Source organism: Phyllostomus hastatus, unplaced genomic scaffold (genome assembly GCF_019186645.2).
Source record: "Phyllostomus hastatus isolate PE091 unplaced genomic scaffold, TTU_PhHast_1.1 phas_scaffold_11, whole genome shotgun sequence".
NCBI lineage: Eukaryota > Metazoa > Chordata > Mammalia > Chiroptera > Phyllostomidae > Phyllostomus > Phyllostomus hastatus.
Window position 1 is genome coordinate 4593027 of NW_025334005.1, and position 15817 is coordinate 4608843.

At 64.4% G+C, this 15817-nt stretch overlaps 2 protein-coding genes across 10 annotated transcripts in view; one reads left to right on the plus strand and one right to left on the minus strand.

Moving 5' to 3' along the window:
- Positions 1-1032: 1032 nt before the first annotated feature.
- On the plus strand, positions 1033-8115 carry RCOR2 (REST corepressor 2). 3 transcript variants are annotated; one of them, XM_045855117.1, is made up of 13 exons: positions 1033-1108; positions 3414-3652; positions 4421-4477; positions 4784-4864; positions 5065-5117; positions 5206-5367; positions 5474-5598; positions 5696-5765; positions 5850-6065; positions 6460-6537; positions 6673-6730; positions 6872-7101; positions 7217-7666. In XM_045855117.1, exons 2-13 carry the CDS (start codon positions 3526-3528, stop codon positions 7529-7531), a joined length of 1572 nt encoding a protein of 523 aa, XP_045711073.1. In that variant the 5' UTR covers positions 1033-1108; positions 3414-3525; the 3' UTR covers positions 7532-7666. The 3 variants fall into 3 exon arrangements, with proteins under 3 accessions (XP_045711073.1, XP_045711072.1, XP_045711074.1); XM_045855116.1 differs by lacking the exon at positions 1033-1108 and having other exon boundaries at positions 2811-3652; XM_045855118.1 differs by lacking the exons at positions 1033-1108; positions 6872-7101 and having other exon boundaries at positions 2811-3652; positions 7217-8115.
- A 258-nt stretch (positions 8116-8373) lies between these two features.
- MARK2 (microtubule affinity regulating kinase 2) overlaps positions 8374-15817 on the minus strand; it is a 54976-nt gene continuing 47532 nt past the window's right edge. For 4 of the 7 annotated variants that reach the window (XM_045854790.1, XM_045854794.1, XM_045854791.1 and 1 more), the window contains exons 15-19: positions 15023-15184; positions 14140-14397; positions 13112-13138; positions 11054-11098; positions 8374-10490 (exon numbers count right to left, since the gene is read on the minus strand). In XM_045854790.1, coding sequence (XP_045710746.1) covers positions 10130-10490; positions 11054-11098; positions 13112-13138; positions 14140-14397; positions 15023-15184 — 853 coding nt within the window. In that variant the 3' untranslated portion in view covers positions 8374-10129. The remainder of the gene's footprint in view (positions 10491-11053; positions 11099-13111; positions 13139-14139; positions 14398-15022; positions 15185-15817) is intronic. The other 3 variants (XM_045854792.1, XM_045854795.1, XM_045854796.1) reach the window with 3 other exon arrangements.

Here is a 15817-nt window from a genome sequence, read left to right on the forward strand (position 1 = left end):
GCAAAGCCTCAGTTTCCTCCACTGGAAAATGCAGGCGGCAAGCGTACCCCGGATCCCGGGGTTGCTGCAGGGCTGCGAGGCGGCCTGCATGCTGGCCCACAGCCCTCAGAAAGAAGGCACTGTCATCCTCCCCGAGGAGGGCGAGGGGAGCTCGTCAGTGAAAATGGCGGGGAGGGCCTCCCAGGAGAGCGGCAGCTCTCACCCCGCTCAGAGGTGGCCTCAGGGAGGTGAGCGACCCCACTTCTGGGGCCACGCTTCCGAGCTCTGCTGGCCCCTCTGCCGCCTAAAGCTGAAGGGGAGGAGGGGCTGGTTCCCCTGGCAGCCTCTCCTTTCCCCTCCCACACCCCCATGTCCCTGGCCACGTGGCATCTCTGCACCTCTGCGCCCTTTGCCTGGGGGAGTGTGATTCCTGACCTAGGGGCTGGGGGAGCCAAGGGAAAGTGAGTGGGATTTGGGGTACCTCTGGGACCATGTCCCTCAGCGCAGCCCACACCATTCGGAACCAAAGCCCCAGGGCGGCAGGGAGGGGGTGCTGTCTCTTTAAGAGCCTTCAGGCTGCTGGGAGCAGATGGCCAGGCCGGCCGGGGCCCCTTGTCCTTTGTGTGGCATTGCACAAAAGAGGGGGCCAGCTGGGGAGGGGGTGGCTGCAGCAGGTGGGAGGGTGGGGCCTCGCCCCTCCCCCTTCTAACCCTGCCGCCATTGCCCTTTGGGGAGGGGCTTTCTCACTAGCAATGCCTCTCCCCTCTAAATACTGTGGCCCCTATAGTCACCCCCAAACTCCTAGGATACCCCTCCGGTATTGTGTTGCAGGTGCTAGGCAAAAGCCTCGTCACACCGGGGCTTAGGAACGACCCCCTCCACCTTCAAGGAATAAGCCTCCCCTCCCTGCCCCCACCTCCAGAGCAGAAGCTTTGACTGGCCTGAGCTCTAGGCTCTAGGGAGAGAGCGGAGAGCAGAATTAGGTTCTTGTGTGTGTGTGTGTAGGGGGGGCATGCTGCGGAAGGAGGGATGCCAGGGGCTGGGGGTGCCGGGGCAGCCCCGGACCGGGGACCGGATGTGATCCTGCCGATGGATGCCTGGGGGCGAGAGGCTGGGCCCCGAGCCCCAGGTATAAGTTGGGAAAGGAGGCCGGTGTGGGAGGATGGGGAACCCAACTGAGGCCCTGCCCCGTGGGGGTTCTGGTGTGGGCAAGATGGCAGACTCCATCCTAGGAGAGGTCCGTGTGCAGCGATGGCTGCCTGCCAGGCAGAAGGGGACAGAGACGACAGCCTCCCTCAAGACTGGAGGTGCTGGGGGCGGGGTGGAGCCCTGCCACTTAGGAAGGGTCAGGCTGGGGAGGCTCTTTTCATTTTGTAGCAGACCCCTCGCTCAGATCTGCCCTGGGCCCATTCATTCCCCTCCTTTGTCCAGACCTCCCCCCACCCTGGGGCTGGTGCCCAATCCATGATTTAAGAGGAGGAAAAAGGCCCCGTAGCTCTGGCTCGAGGTGTGGCGGGCAACGTGGCCGGCGGCTGGGTGGCCCCATGTGGCCCGACAGTGCCGCAGCCGGGTGGAGTCGTGGCTGATTTTGCACAGCTGCCCCTAGGAGCCCCCAGGACCAGGAGGCCCCAAACAGGTCGTGAACCGACCGCAGGACCCCGGCCGGCTGGCCTCAGACAGCGGGTGGGGGCGGGGATCCCTCACTGGGCCCTGGGTTGCTTCTAAATTTAGGAATCTGATTACAGAGTGGCCGAGGAAGTGAAGGGAGTGGAGGGTGCGAGTGCGGGATCGGCTCTGTCTGGGCACCGCGGGGTGTGCCGGGTGGAGGTGTGTCTGGGAGTCGGGGGCTCTGGGTGGGAGGGCCGGCGGGCGGGGGCTTGGGCCTGTGTGCTCTGCCGCACGTGCCCCGGGCGGCGGGGACGGGCACCGGCAAGGCTCACAGGCTCAGAGCTGCCGCCGGTGTGTGCGCCGGCTCTTTGTGTGCCTGGCAGGGTGGCTGGGTCTGGCTTTGAAAGTCTCTGCCCACCCCCTCCCCCATCTCCGTCTGTGCCGCTCTACCCGCTTCCCGGTCTGTCACTCTGCCCGTGCTTGTCCTGGGGGAGGGGGATGCTGCTCCCAGCTGGGGTGACAGTGAACCCAGTGGGGAGGAGACCCAGCTCCGCCCTCTCCCTGCAGTCCAGACCTTCCCCTACACCTCTCACTCTCTGTACGTCAACCCCTTATACCACTGTTTTGGGGTGCACATTGCAGCAGTTAAAGGGAATCAGGGTGACCCCTGGGGACCCGCAGATGCATCAGAAGCTAGGTTTGGCCGAGTAGCTCTTGGAGGAATTCATTCCTGGCCTGTCCGGCCTCCCATCCGCTCTGGCCCCCAAGGGCGCCTAAAGGGGGGGTCCCCCCTGCGGAAGGGGGGGCGGGGAGTTCCTTGGCAGGAAGGGAAATGGAAGGAAAAGCTGGGCTCCACCCGGGCGGGCGGGCGGGCAGGCGGCCTCAGGGCCCCCGGGGCAGACGGTAGTAACTCGAGCCCACTGGTGTGTGGGACTGGTGTGCGCGTGGGTGGGGCTGACCCCCAGCTACTGCTGGGGGACCGCGAGGTCTCCCCCAGGGGCAAGTCTGAGAGCCCCGGGGGCCCGCAGAGGGAAGAGCTCACTACTCTGGTCCTGACCCCACCCCCTGGAGGTCTAGCCCCAGCCCCCAGGCCCCGCCCTCCGGGCCCTCCCGCCCACCCCAGGGCCAGATGTTCAGCTGGCGGAGGCATCGGCTGGGGGAGGGGTGCTGAGGCCGCAGCCGGCACTACTTCCCTGCCAGCAGCTTCATTGTGTGCGCGAGGAGCGAGCGGCGGCGGAGAGCGGGCGGGTGATCGAGCAGCAGCCCGAGCGCGCCGGGGAGAGGGAGAGCGAGCGCGCCGGGGAGCGTGCGAGGCGGCGCCCGCGGCTGAGCTCCGCCCGACTCCCGGCAACTCTGCCCCAGCGCCGCGTGCCGTGCGCGCCGTCCCGCCGGCCACAACCGGGGTCCCGCCGCCACCTCCGTAGTCTCGCCGGCTGCCGTCGCAGGCAGGGGTCTGGTCGGGACAGGGGTACCTGCCCTGGGACTGGGGCATCCCGGTGCAGCTGAGAGGCGCGGAGCCCGCGGGGGGCGTCAGTTGCACTGCAGCGCCCGCCTGCTGAACTGCGTGGGCAGGAGGGCTGTGAGGCTCCTGGGCGCCCCGAGGGCAGGGTCCCCTGACTTCTCCTGGGGAACCCCAATCCCGGGGTTCATACAGAGCGAGCGCGCCCCGCAGCCGCATCGGACCTTGCGCTCATTCCCCTGCGTACCCCACTTCTACACAAACTTTTCTGACGCCTTCGCCCGTGGGGGTCGCAGAAAGCGCTGGGCTGTCCGCTGGGCTCCCGCCCCGCCGGACCCTAGCCACGCTGACCTCCTGCCTCTTGTAGCCTCAGTGGCGACCTCTCCAGGCCGGGCCGGGCAAGGCACTTGAGGCGAGCGCGGCAACCCCCGGTTGCTCTCCGAAGGCTCCCGCGCCCCCTGGGGCAGCTGGGCGGGGTAATGCCCTCGGTGATGGAGAAGCCGAGCGCGGGCTCCGGGATTCTGTCCCGCAGCCGGGCCAAGACGGCGCCCAACGGAGGACAGCCCCACTCGGAGGATGACAGCAGCGAGGAGGAACACTCGCATGGTGAGCCCCGCGGCCTAGGGTTAAAGGCGCGCTCCCGGGGAGGGGGGGTGTGTGCGCGGAGTGTGGGGACAGGGAGGGGAAGAGTTGCAGACCACGGGCGTGTTACACTGACGATTCCTGCCCCCCTTGGATTGGAGCATCTGCTTTGCTTCTCTAAACCTGGAGCTGCCGGCATGGGGAATCTGGAGGCTGGGCCCCTAGCTGCTGAGGAGGAGGTCGTGCCCGCCCACGCCCTGCACTCAGTCCCTGCGGGTCTAGGGCGTCCCTCCCACCCGCAGATTGGGCCCCTCATACCTTGCCACCTTGCAGGGGACTGAGGTCGGGCCGGGGCAAGGGCTGGAAAGACACCTCCACACCAAGCTGTGAAGCTCATGTGGAGGGGAGGAGCCTTGGATTCCCTGCAGGGCCGTGGTCCAGGTCTAGGGGCAGCCCTCCAACCTCCCCCCACCCCCCAGCCAGAACAAAGGGCTCTGCCTGGTCTGGGCTCTGAAACTGGCCCCTGCCCTCTGCTCCCCCCGCCCCAACCCCCCCATAGGCTATGACTAGGCAGAGGCTCTTCCTCTTCAAGTTCCATCTATGGCTGAGGGTAACTGAGGGGAAAGATGAGGGAAAAGTGAGCCTGCTGGGAGGTGGGGGCCCTGGGTGCTCAGGAAGAACTCCAGGCCAGCCACCTCCCCCGCCACATCCTCCCATCCTCCCTCTCTCCCTCCCTCCCTCCCTCCCTCCCTCCCTCCCTGGAGTCCTGACGGCCTCCCCCTGGCTCCACAGACAGCATGATCCGCGTTGGAACCAATTACCAGGCCGTAATTCCGGAGTGCAAGCCTGGTGAGTGGCAGGACAGGCTGCACAGGGAGGGGAGCGGAGGACCCATGGCTTGGCCCTGAGCCCCACCTGGGGGAGCCCTTGGCTGGCGCCCACTGGAAGGACAGGCCAGGCGGCCAGCCGGGCAGGCGGGGGTGGGTGGCCCATGGCACGGTTAGTTTTCCTGCTCTGCCTTCCTGTCTGGGTCTCCGCCCCTCCCTCCCTCCTGGGCCTCACCTCACAGGCCCCACTCCTCTGCCGCCCTCTGGCCATGGGTCCAGGCCAGCGCCACCGGGCTGATCTGAGAGTCTTCCCTCCTCTGCCTTTCAGAGAGCCCTGCTCGCTACAGCAACAAGGAGCTGAAGGGGATGCTGGTGTGGTCGCCCAACCACTGTGTGTCTGATGCTAAGCGTGAGTGGGCGAGACCCTGGGTTCACGCACATCCCTGGGAACTGGGGTGCATGCCAGTCTGCCTCAGAAGTGGGCCGGAGGCTGAGATGTGGGTTCAACCCCTGCTTGGGGCTCAGGCTGGCTGGCGTGCCCGTCTGGGGGGGCCTGGGTTAGGAGTTGTAACTGCTCATCCACGACCCTGCCCCCGTCTGCCCCTGCAGTTGACAAGTACATTGCGATGGCCAAGGAAAAGCACGGCTACAACATCGAGCAGGTGAGCCTCGGCCCCACACGGGTTTGGGCTGGGGACCAGACAGGGATGGGGCAGCGGAGCCTGAGTCGCGCCCCCTGTCCCGGGACAGGCACTGGGCATGCTCCTGTGGCATAAGCATGATGTGGAGAAGTCACTGGCTGACCTGGCCAACTTCACCCCGTTCCCCGACGAGTGGACCGTGGAGGACAAGGTGCTGTTTGAACAGGCCTTCGGCTTCCATGGCAAGTGCTTCCAGCGGATCCAGCAGATGGTAAAGCCCTCCACCCCCGCCGTCGCGCCTCAGCCCCTCCTTTCTGATGAGCCCGCCTGGGGCCCAGACTCCCGGGTGGCCCCAGCCTCTGGCATTGCCCCTTCAGCTGCCGGACAAGTTGATCCCCAGCCTGGTGAAGTATTACTACTCTTGGAAGAAGACCCGCAGCCGGACCAGCGTGATGGACAGACAGGCCCGGCGGCTGGGGGGCCGAAAGGACAAAGAAGAGAGGTGGGGGTCCAGGGCCGAGCCAAGGGGGTAGGGGCGACCCGAGCTCCTGGGGGACCCTGCCCCCGCCTCACTCCTCCCCTGGCCCCTGTGTCAGCAGCGATGAGCTTGAAGAGGGACGAGGAGCTGTGAGTGAGGGAGAGCCAGACGCTGGAGACCCCAAGAGAGAGGTGAGGTCCCAGAGCTGGTCTGGCCCGCCCACCTGCCCTCCCTTGGGGCTCTGTACCACCCTTCCCCTCTCTTCTCTCTGGCAGCCTCTGCCTTCTAGGCCCCTGAATGCCCGCCCAGGACCCGGGAAGAAGGAGGCCCAGGGGTCTCAGTATCGCCACCACCCACTGAGAACCCGGCGGCGCCCACCCAAGGGCATGTACCTGAGCCCAGAAGGCCTCACTGCCGTGTCAGGGAGCCCAGACCTTGCCAACCTCACGCTCCGAGGCCTTGACTCCCAGCTCATCTCCCTCAAGCGCCAGGTGGGGGCCCAAGAAAAGAAGGGGTTGTGCAAAGGGAGCGTCGGCAGCTGGAAGTTAGGACTGGGGCAGCTGAGGTTTAAGGGAGATGGTGCAGGTGCCAAGCCTGCCTCTACTCCGGCCCTGCCTTCTGGGCTTCTGGGCATCTTGGCATTCTTTCTGGGCCTTCAAACGACACAAAACAAAAAAGAACTGGTCTGCGGAACGGAGTGAAGCACAGCATCTCCCTCCTGAGTGGCTGTGAGGGCGGAATGAGCCAAGGTGGTGGGTGGCGAAGAGCTCTGTTGGGAAGTGGCACTGCTGCCTGCAGACGCGGGGCCCTGGCGAGGGCTGGCAGTGATTGACAGCCTCCCGGGCCTGAAGAGTCTGATGCTCCTTCGCTTCCCGGCCTTCCCAGGTGCAAAGCATGAAGCAGACCAATAGCAGCCTCCGCCAAGCCCTGGAGGGCGGCATCGATCCGCTCCGTCCCCCCGAGGTGAGGCTGCTCTTCGAGCTGGGGTGCAGGAAGGGGTTCCCTCCGGTGGCTGAGCGGAAGGAGGCCTTCTGCTTGGAGAGCTGGGCCCCCATTTTTATGTTTCTGAGTGTGAAGGATATACTCCTTGTCCTCCAGGCCAACACCAAGTTCAACTCCCGCTGGACCACAGACGAGCAGCTCCTAGCTGTGCAAGGTGGGTTAGACTATGAGGAGGACAGAGGGCCCCCCAGGAATCTCTTCCCTACCCTCCAAGGAGCCGGGGCAGAGGGGAGAGATCAGGAAGTAACTAGTTCCAAGGGGTATTCACAGCCTGCTGCCCTTTTGACTCTTGCAGCCATCCGTAGGTATGGCAAAGACTTTGGGGCTATTGCAGAGGTGATTGGGAACAAGACTTTGACCCAGGTGAAGACCTTCTTTGTGAGCTACCGGCGCCGCTTCAATCTGGAGGAGGTGCTGCAGGAGTGGGAGGCCGAGCAGGACGGGGCTCCTGGAGCCCCGGTCCCCATGGAGGAGGCTAGGAGAGGGGCTCCCTTGCCAGCCTCAGCCCTAGAGGAAGATGATGAGGTGAGAAGGAGCGAGAGAAACCCTTCAGAGAAGAGAGGAGAGGAACTGCCTAGTCATCATGCTGGGCTGAGGGTGTGGTGGAGCCTCCCGTTCTCACTCTCCTCTTTCCTCTCAGGTCCAGATCACGTCCGTCTCCACATCCGTGCCCCGGGCCGTGCCCCCTGCGCCGCCCCCCCCTCCAGCTCCCACTTCGCTGTCCCAGCCGCCCCCACTGCTGAGGCCCCCGTTGCCCACGGCCCCCACCCTGCTTCGGCAGCCACCCCCACTACAGCAGGGCCGCTTCCTCCAGCCCCGGCTGGCCCCCAACCAGCCCCCGCCACCTCTTATCCGCCCTGCTCTGGCCGCCTCCCGCCACAGTGCCCGCCCCGGCCCTCAGCCCCCACCCACCCTGATCGGAGCCCCCCTGGAGCCTCCGGCACCCCCACTTTGAGCCCTGAGGCTCTCCTCCAGCCAGAGGCTCCCGAACACCTTTGCTGGCCGTGTTTGGGCACCTCTGGCTTCGCAGAGGACAGGAGGGACTCGAGCTCTTGCCAGTCCGTCGGAGACCCAGAGCCGCTGACGGCCTCGGGCAGAAGAGCGCCGCAGTTCTGACCCGTGGTTCTGGCGGCTGAGCCCACCTCTCCCACCACCACCACCGCAGTGGAGGGCCGGGCCTCGGCCCTTCTGAGCTGGCCTGGGGGACTGGCTCTTCCTGGGTGGGACTGGAATGGCTGCCTCCTGGTCTGCTGGGGTTTGGCCTTTGGGCCCTACCCTTCATGTAGAGGGGTAGTGATCGTAGCTTAGGGGGTGGGGGAGAGGACTTTTTGGCCTGTCAGCCGTTCTTCCTCTTTCCCTTCTTTTAGCAATAAGCCTGGGGTGAGGTAGGGAGGGGCTGGAGGGAGGAGGCGGACACGGGCCCCCTGGGGTCTGGAGGCAGCAGGGGCTTCAGGGGCGGCTCCCCTGTCTCCGGGCGTGCTGGGGAGCGCCGCGGGTGCCCGCCGCACCCACTGCCCAAGAGCTTAGAGAAAGGAACATATGCAGACATGGGTTTATTTTTCAATGTTTTTTAAAAAATAAAATAAAACCTTCCAAGTTCACCGAGTCCTCTTTCCCTTTTGGTGGAAGGACCCTGGGCTCTGCTTCCCGACTGCCGCCATGAGGGGGGAGGGCGCGCGGCCCAGCCGCCAGCCCCAGACAGGAATCCGTTCTCCTGCAGGGGAGGTGGCTGGGCTGCATCTTGCCCACGGGGACTGGGTCCCTGCCCAGCTGGGAGAAGAAAGAGGAGGAGGTAACTCAGATTCCAAACATTCTCTTTATTTCGTGTTTGATCCAGAGGAGAAACTTAAGTGCAGGAGCAGGAGACTAGGTGGGGAGGGGCCACCTTGCCTGGGAGCCCCCCGGCCACCCTCCCCCCTGGGGAGCCAAGCCATGCCCTCCCAGCCCCTCGGAGCACCAGGGCTGTTCCACAGGGCAGGAGGGGGGAGGGGAGGAAGGACGGGGAGCCCTTGGTTGGAGCCGAGCCCGAAGCTGGGCTTGGGGGCAGAGGACTGAGGTTGGCAAGGCCCCTTCCTGGGACCCCAAGGGCTTGACTTGCCATGGAGCCTAGCCAGGGGGTGGGGGTGATGAGAAGGGGTGGAGTCATCATAAATCAAGAAAAAAAATAAAATAATAAAATAAAAAATAAAACCCATCACAAAAAAATGTACAACTCAGGTGAGGGCAGGGGCAGGAGCCCCTCCCCCAATTTCTCAAGAACAGAAACAGCAGAGAAATAAATTAAGGGATGCAGCGGCCGCCACCAGCCAAGCGCCCATAACCAGCCACTCCCACACTGGCCATGGAGGTCAGCGAGCTGGGAGTCACTTGGCCTGTCTGTCCCCCCACCCGGTGGAGGGCAGAGGCTCCCGGCCCTGCTGCCCCAGCCGGCCTCCTGCCGGGTGGCCATGGAGGCTCTGGGCAGTGTCTCCTGAGAGGAGGGGCGACAGTGTCAGGAAGAAAAGGCAAGGCCGAGAGATGAGTGGTGAGGAAGTCACTGCTATGGAACTAGCTGGTGCCCAGATTAATGCCAATGACGGAGCGGTGGGGAGGGGAGGGGACCGGCGAGGGGCTGTGCTCTCAGACAAAGGCTCTCCCAGAACGGAGAATGCCCGGCGTCCCCGCTGGGAGACTAGCAGCCCAGGCGGCCCCCCAGGGGCCCAAGAGCCCATGTGCCCTGCGGTCCCCTCCCTTCTCCCAGCCCTGGGGTCAGCCCCGCCTTCTACCAGGAGGGGGTGGGAGAAGATGGCACAGACTTTTGAGGGGGGAACAAAAGTCCCCACAGCAGCTTGTGGAAGGAAATGCCCAGCTCTGGGGAAGGGGGCAGAGGATACAGTGTGGAGGGAGGCCAGAGCCCCGCGCCTCGCTGCCAGCCCCACCACCTCAGGGCTGCGCAGCACCCCCTGCCCCGGCCCCTGGCCCCCCGGGCTCCAGCCCAGGGGCCCGAGGTCAGGGGAAGGCCACCTCTGGTGGTTTGCTCGGAGGGGAAGGAGAGGAGGAGAGGGGAGAAGCCCAAAGCGGGCCTGGCGGAGGGCCTGACGGGACTCCACCACTCTTGCCTGAGAGCGCTCCAGCCCTGAGCCGCCCTCCCGGGGACCCCACAGAGCCAGTCTCGGCTGTCCCGATGGGGCAGGGAGGACAGGTGGCCGCTGGGATTTTTTTTTTCTTTTTTCTTTTTGGTAATAAAAAATTTCTTGGTTTAGGCGAAATACTCTGTGCAACCGCAGTACCGAGGGGGAGCCCTGCCCCCCCCCACCCCTTCTCCCTTCCTTTGCCTCCTGTGGGAGAGAGGGGGGCAGGGGAATATCCGGGCAGGGGTAAACGTTGGGGGGAAAGAACCATCTCCCATCCCCACGAACATGGAAGAAAAACTGAGCAGGGCGGGGAGGGAGAAGTGCCAGCAGGGAGAGACACGCCAATCCATCTCTGCAGTCTCGCCCAGGCGGGTCGGAGCGGCGGCCCGGCAGCTAAGTCCAGCGGGCCGGCCTCCGTCGCCCCCTCTCCTGGCAGCCTGTTAAAGCTTCAGCTCGTTGGCTATTTTGGAGGCAATGTTTTTGAAGGCCATGGAGGTGCCCGATATCCGCTTAAACCGGACTCCGTTGAGAGACAGCCGCGGCAGCTTGCACACCTCCATCTCCCACTGCACGAAGTCCTCGTGGCCCGGCGTGCCGTGCATGCACAGCAGCATGTACTTCTCGTGCAGCTCGCTCTGGCAGCTGTTCGCGTCCAGCACCTTGCGGATCTCCCGCATCATTTCGTTGGGCTCCATGGAGCTCGTGGTCTTCATGCTCCACGTGAAGCGGAGCGAGCGCGGCTTGGCCTCCCGGAACTCCTCCTTCTCCTTGTCGTTGCCTCCACCGCCCACCACGTGAGGTCTGCGGAGAGGGCAGAGGTGGCGTCAGTGGGGGCCAAGGCGTCCCACCCTCGGGGCAGCCCCCCTGGCACACGGACCCTGAGACCAGAGAGGAGAGCAGGAGGGTGCCCGGGAGGCAACCAGACTGGCAGAGGGAGCCTTAGACCTGGTCCAGGGAGCAGAGGGTGGGCGGGAGGCGCGGGCAGTCTGGCCCCTCTGTCTCCTGGCAGGGAAGGTGAGGAGCCGGCGAGGAGGGGCCAGCCCCTGGTGGGGGTGGGGGTACAGTCCCGAGCTTTTCTTTGAAGAGGGGCGGGTCGGGGAAGAAAGGCGACCACAACAGCCCCAGCAGGTCACACACTGGACAGAGGACACGGGTGTGGCAGAGACACGTGCCCAAGGCTGCTCCTCCCAGAACACAGCAGATCTGAGAAGGGCCCACACCTGAGCGGGGGTGTGGGGGTTCTCTGAGGAAAAGGGAGGCCCCAAGAGGGTGGCGACAGGGGCGGCAGGAGGAGGAGAGGAGCAGGAGGCGCGTGGCAAGCCCGGTGGCCCGGGCAGGGCCGGTGCTGGCTCCAGCCCTCTCACCTGAGCGTCTCCACTCGTTCTTTGCTTTCAGGTTCATTCAGGTTCCTCAAAAAACAGAGCGAGGGAGAGTTTAGTGCTGGGACCTCTCGCTCCTTCCACAGCCACAGACCCAGGCAAGGGCAGTCCAGGGAGGTGCCGTCAGTGGGCAGGCAGGACCCCAGCCCAAAGGCCACTTCCCCATCACCTGGCAGGCCGACGTGGCTCTGCAGCACCTCTCACTGGCAGCTCCACTGTCCCTTCCAGCAGGGAGCCCGGCACAGGGGCCGTCCCTCCCCACACTCCCAGAGATGTGTGCTGGGGGGAGGGGCCTGTGCTGGGGAGGAGCGGGTGTGGAGGGGCAGGCAAGCGCACTGAGCACACAGTGCATGAGGCCGAGCCCCCACCGGGCCGCAGCCAGGGCTCCTGCTGTGCCTGGGTCTTCGGTGCCACTGTACAGTCTCTGGGACAGAAGGGGCTAGAGGGAAACAGAGGCCTCTCACAGGAGACTCAAAGGGCCAAGCTCCAGAACTGCTTTGACACGCCTGGGGACAGGCGCCTGGGGGTGGGTGGGGAGAAGGTCCAAGACAAGCCCACCTCCCTGCGCCCCCGCTTCTTTGATGACTCCTGCCTGCCAGGCCGCCAGATTGTACAGAAGGGCGGGTGCAGGGCAGACACCTTGGGCGGGGGGGTGAGGGGAGGAAGAGGTCTGGCCCCGCTGAGCGGCTTCTCCAGCCCCTGGCCGGAAGACGGGTGCCTGGAGCTGGGAGAGCTGGGACTGCAGAGGACGGCAAGGGTGCGAGGAGAGAGAGAGCGAGCGCAGCAGCACGTGTAAAAGGAACACAAAGACATCACAGACACACAAACGCAGACAAGCGCACTGCGAGCCAGGAGCCTGGGCTGCTCGAGGGAAGGAGCCCGGCTGCTCTCTCAGCCCCACCTGGCTCCTGCCCTGTGGGCGGAGGCACCCTGCAGGGCAGGCCCCCGCTGGGGCCCCGTGAGTCAACAGCCAGCCATGCAGTGAGGAGCTGGGTGGGGTTCGGTGGGTGGAAGGGGAAAGCCTGAAGACCCTGTCTTGGGCGTTTCTCTGTCAGCTGGGGCACCGATGTGCCTGCCAGGTGTCCCAGCCCCAGCACGGGGCCTGGACTGATCACCCTGGTGGACCAGGGCTCTCACCCTGGCCCGTGGTCTGCAGCCTGGTACTCGGCCCACCCAGGCCTCCAGAGAACAAGAAGACAGGGCCAGGGGTCGTGGCAGAGACAGGACCCCGCCTAGGCAGGGAGATGCCTGAGTGAGGGGGGGATCTGCCATTGTTTCACCAGGGACCGAGAACATCTCAGCTCCTGGCTCTTTGGAAGCCACAGGCCATATCTGGAAAATACAGCCCAGAGGGGGGCATGTAGCCTGGTTCATCCAGATACCGCTGGAGGCAAGAGATGTGCTGGGGTGGGGGAGGGTCTACTTCTGCAGGAGCTGCCAGAAGGGGGTGCTGTACCCCAGGAGTGAGGCAAAGGCTCCTTTGGGCCCGGAAGCAGCAGACTGAAGCCAGAGGACCCCAGTGTCCCTGTAGTGCCTCCAAAGTCCTGCCATCCCATAGGACAGGGGCAAGAGACACAACCCCGAAGTTTCAGGGACCAGAGAAGGGAAAGCCAGGAGACCCAGAATGAGGTACCATCCCAGATGCACTTTAGACCTTGGCAGGGGGAGTCTCTTCAGAGCGCATGCACAGACAGGGGCAAGGGCCAGAAAAGAAACCCAATATTCGTGACCAAACACCAAAACCCAGAGGTGGGGACCGGGGGAGGAGACAATCTTAAAGGGAGAATTCCCTGAGAAGACCCCCTCGATTGGGGACGCACCATCGTCTTCAAAGCCATCTGCCCCGAGTGGGCAGACGCGGCCTCGCACGACTGCCTGGTCAGAGCAGTCTTCGTCCCTTTAAGATGGCACAGAGGGCCACACAGGCGGTTAGCAGGTGGAGGGGGGCAAGGGCTGGAAAAGGGGCGTTAGTGACAGAGGCAGAACAGAGGCCGGACACGGACACAGACACAGACACACACACACAGCGGGCTCAACGCCTACCTTCTGGCAAACCTGAAAGACAGATTTCTAAAAAAACAAACAAAAAAAGACAAAATAAAAAAAGAAATAAAACCAACAAGACGGTATGTGGATAAGCAGGTAGGGAGTGGGCTTCACAGGCTCAAGGGGCACCCCGTTTGTGGGAGAGCCGCTCAGCGAGACTAGAGTCCCGGACGTGGGGACCGGCCCCACCCCGCCCCGCAGCCTGCGCCCGCATGCCAGGGCCGGGAAGGGGCCCGGCCACTGCCTCCTGCAGCCGAGCGGGCTGAAGTGCGGAGGGAGGGGCAGGTCTCCTCCTCGGCTGCCTCCTGAGCTACACTGCGGTGGGGGAGGGAGGGGGGGGACAGACACAGGGAGTATCCCAAGAGGCTGGACTGCTGGATGCACCTCAAGACTCAAAACTGTCCCTTTCCTGGGGAGCCGGGGGCGAGAAACCTCATGAAGAGAATCCCCACCTTGGGTTCCCACCCAGGAAAACCAGCGCATCAGGCTGCAAGGGAGGCGGCCACCCTGGGCCCCCACCAGCTGTTACATGCACGGCCTTCACCCGGCAGCCCTGGCCGGAGGACATGGCTATGGCAGAGGGGGAGCGGCTCACCAACTGGGCTGGGGAAAGGAGGTCAGAGGGGGTGAGACAAGAGACCGGGGAAAACTCCTTGCTGGCCCAGCCTGGCTCAGGCCTCATGACTTTTGCAGCTGCGTCACCAAATATGTTTCCATGGGAACCCAGGAGGAGAGGGGGCTTTTATTTTAGCATCTGAGTTCACACTCTTCTAGAGAGGAGGCGGCATCAGCATTGGCCATCTGCTCAGGCCAGAGAATGAGGTGTGTATGAGAGTTGGGGAGACCTGAGAGGGACAGGGAAGGTCTGGGCACCTGAGGTGCCAACGGAGACCCAATTCCTTAGGCTTCCTAAAGCCTCTCCTCACCCCCGGACCCAAGCCCAGTTCCAGCTACCACCGTGCTCACCCCCAGGCGGGCAAGAAGGCCCAGCCTCACACCCTTGTCACTTTAAGGCCCCTACTCACCTTCGTACAAACTTGGAGGTGAATTTGCTGAAAATGCTCCCCGAGGCCCCTCGCCGCCCCTGGCTGTTGCCAGAGGGAGAGGCTGGGGTGACGCCGTAGGGCAAATTCTGCTGGTCCCGAACCTGCCGGAGCTGCCCAGCATGGAAGGTGCTTCGACTGGACACGCCCCGGGGGAAATTAGTCCGGTCTGGGGCTCCGCCGCTGCTGCTGATGTTGTGGGCGGAGGGGGAGGCGACGGGGACACGCTGGGGGGCTGTGCTGTGGGGACAGAGGCGGGGGTGGGGGGACTGCGTGAGGGCACGAGAAAGCCGGCACCGCCAGCACCTGGGGCCCCGGGGTGGGTGCAGGGGAGGAAGATGCTGGGGCAGAGGTGGCCATCACAGAGGACACAGAAGGAAGGGGTGACCACCGAGGACGCCGGCGAGGGGGGTGTCTGAGGGAGGTGGAAGGAGACGGCTGGGAGAGGGAGGGCGGCAGGGAGGGCGCGCGTGTGGGAGCAGCACCGGCCGGAGAGAAGGGCTCCTCGGGAGCCAGGCAGACTGGAACCTCAAGGGGACAACCTGACCAGCCCTGAGGGCTGGGTCCCTGTGACGCTGCCTGTCTCTGGGCCCCAAGGAAGTCCGGGAGGGCTCAGAACAAAAAGGCTTCCTTCTGGAGCCTCGACGGCTCCTGGCATACCTGCTCTGAGAGGGAGAACTGGAGGAAAAGAGGGGCACTAAGCTATTTTTTTGCTCCTTCCACTTCCTGGCTGCAGGGGACAAAACCATTTCTTGTGGCTAAGATGACAAGAACGGAGCAGAACCCAGGTGGAAAGAAGCTTGCTGGGGGCAGGGGTGGGGCAGGTGGAGGGCAGCAGGTGCAGCAGCCGCCCCAGCACACTTGCCTGGGCCGCGGCACCTCACAGTTACTGTCCGTGGGGGGCAGCCCAGTGGCCTTGTTGGGGTGCACGGAGGCCGACATGGATTTCTGGTGCTGGCGGGGTCGGGCCGCAGAGACTGCGGCAGAAGCAGAAGCCGTGGAGGCCCGGGACCCTGGCATGGTTAGGCTAGGAGACAAAAGCAGCGGAGAGGCCTGGGTTAGGGGTGGGCGAGGGTAGGAGGCTTGGGTTAGGAAGCAAGGGTGGGGCGGGAAGGGCCAGAGCCGAGAGCTCGGCAGGATGCAGGTCAGCCCCAGGGAGCAGCAGCAGCAGCTGGGACACCAGTCAGAGCTGAGGAAGGCAGAGCTGGGAAGCGGAAGGCAGAGCGAGGAAGGCGAGGTGGGCCAGAGCCCGGGGGAGGGACCCAAAAGTGCGGGAAAGCCCACAGGAGGCAACTGGCTCCAGGCTGCACTGGTCTCCTGGGAATTCTAAGAACAAGGATGTTTCCTTGCCAGAAAGAGCAGGGTGTTGCTAAGGGGGATGTTCATTAAGGCCAGAAGAGGCAGAGCCAGGAATGCAATACGACAAAAGATGCCGACGGTCAAGGATGGAGAGCTCTGCTCCGGAGGGCACAGCTGGAGCCACCCTCGGGTGCATACCCCTCACCTGGGCATCTCAGTCTGCCCGACCCTGAGCCTGGGGCCCCAGGACAAAGCCTCAGCATGGATGCCTACAGGAGTGCGGCTGCCACGCCCTGGTGCAGTCAAGAAGCGAGAAGGCAGTGGAGACGACCTGGGGGTCACACTTGGTACACTGCACAGG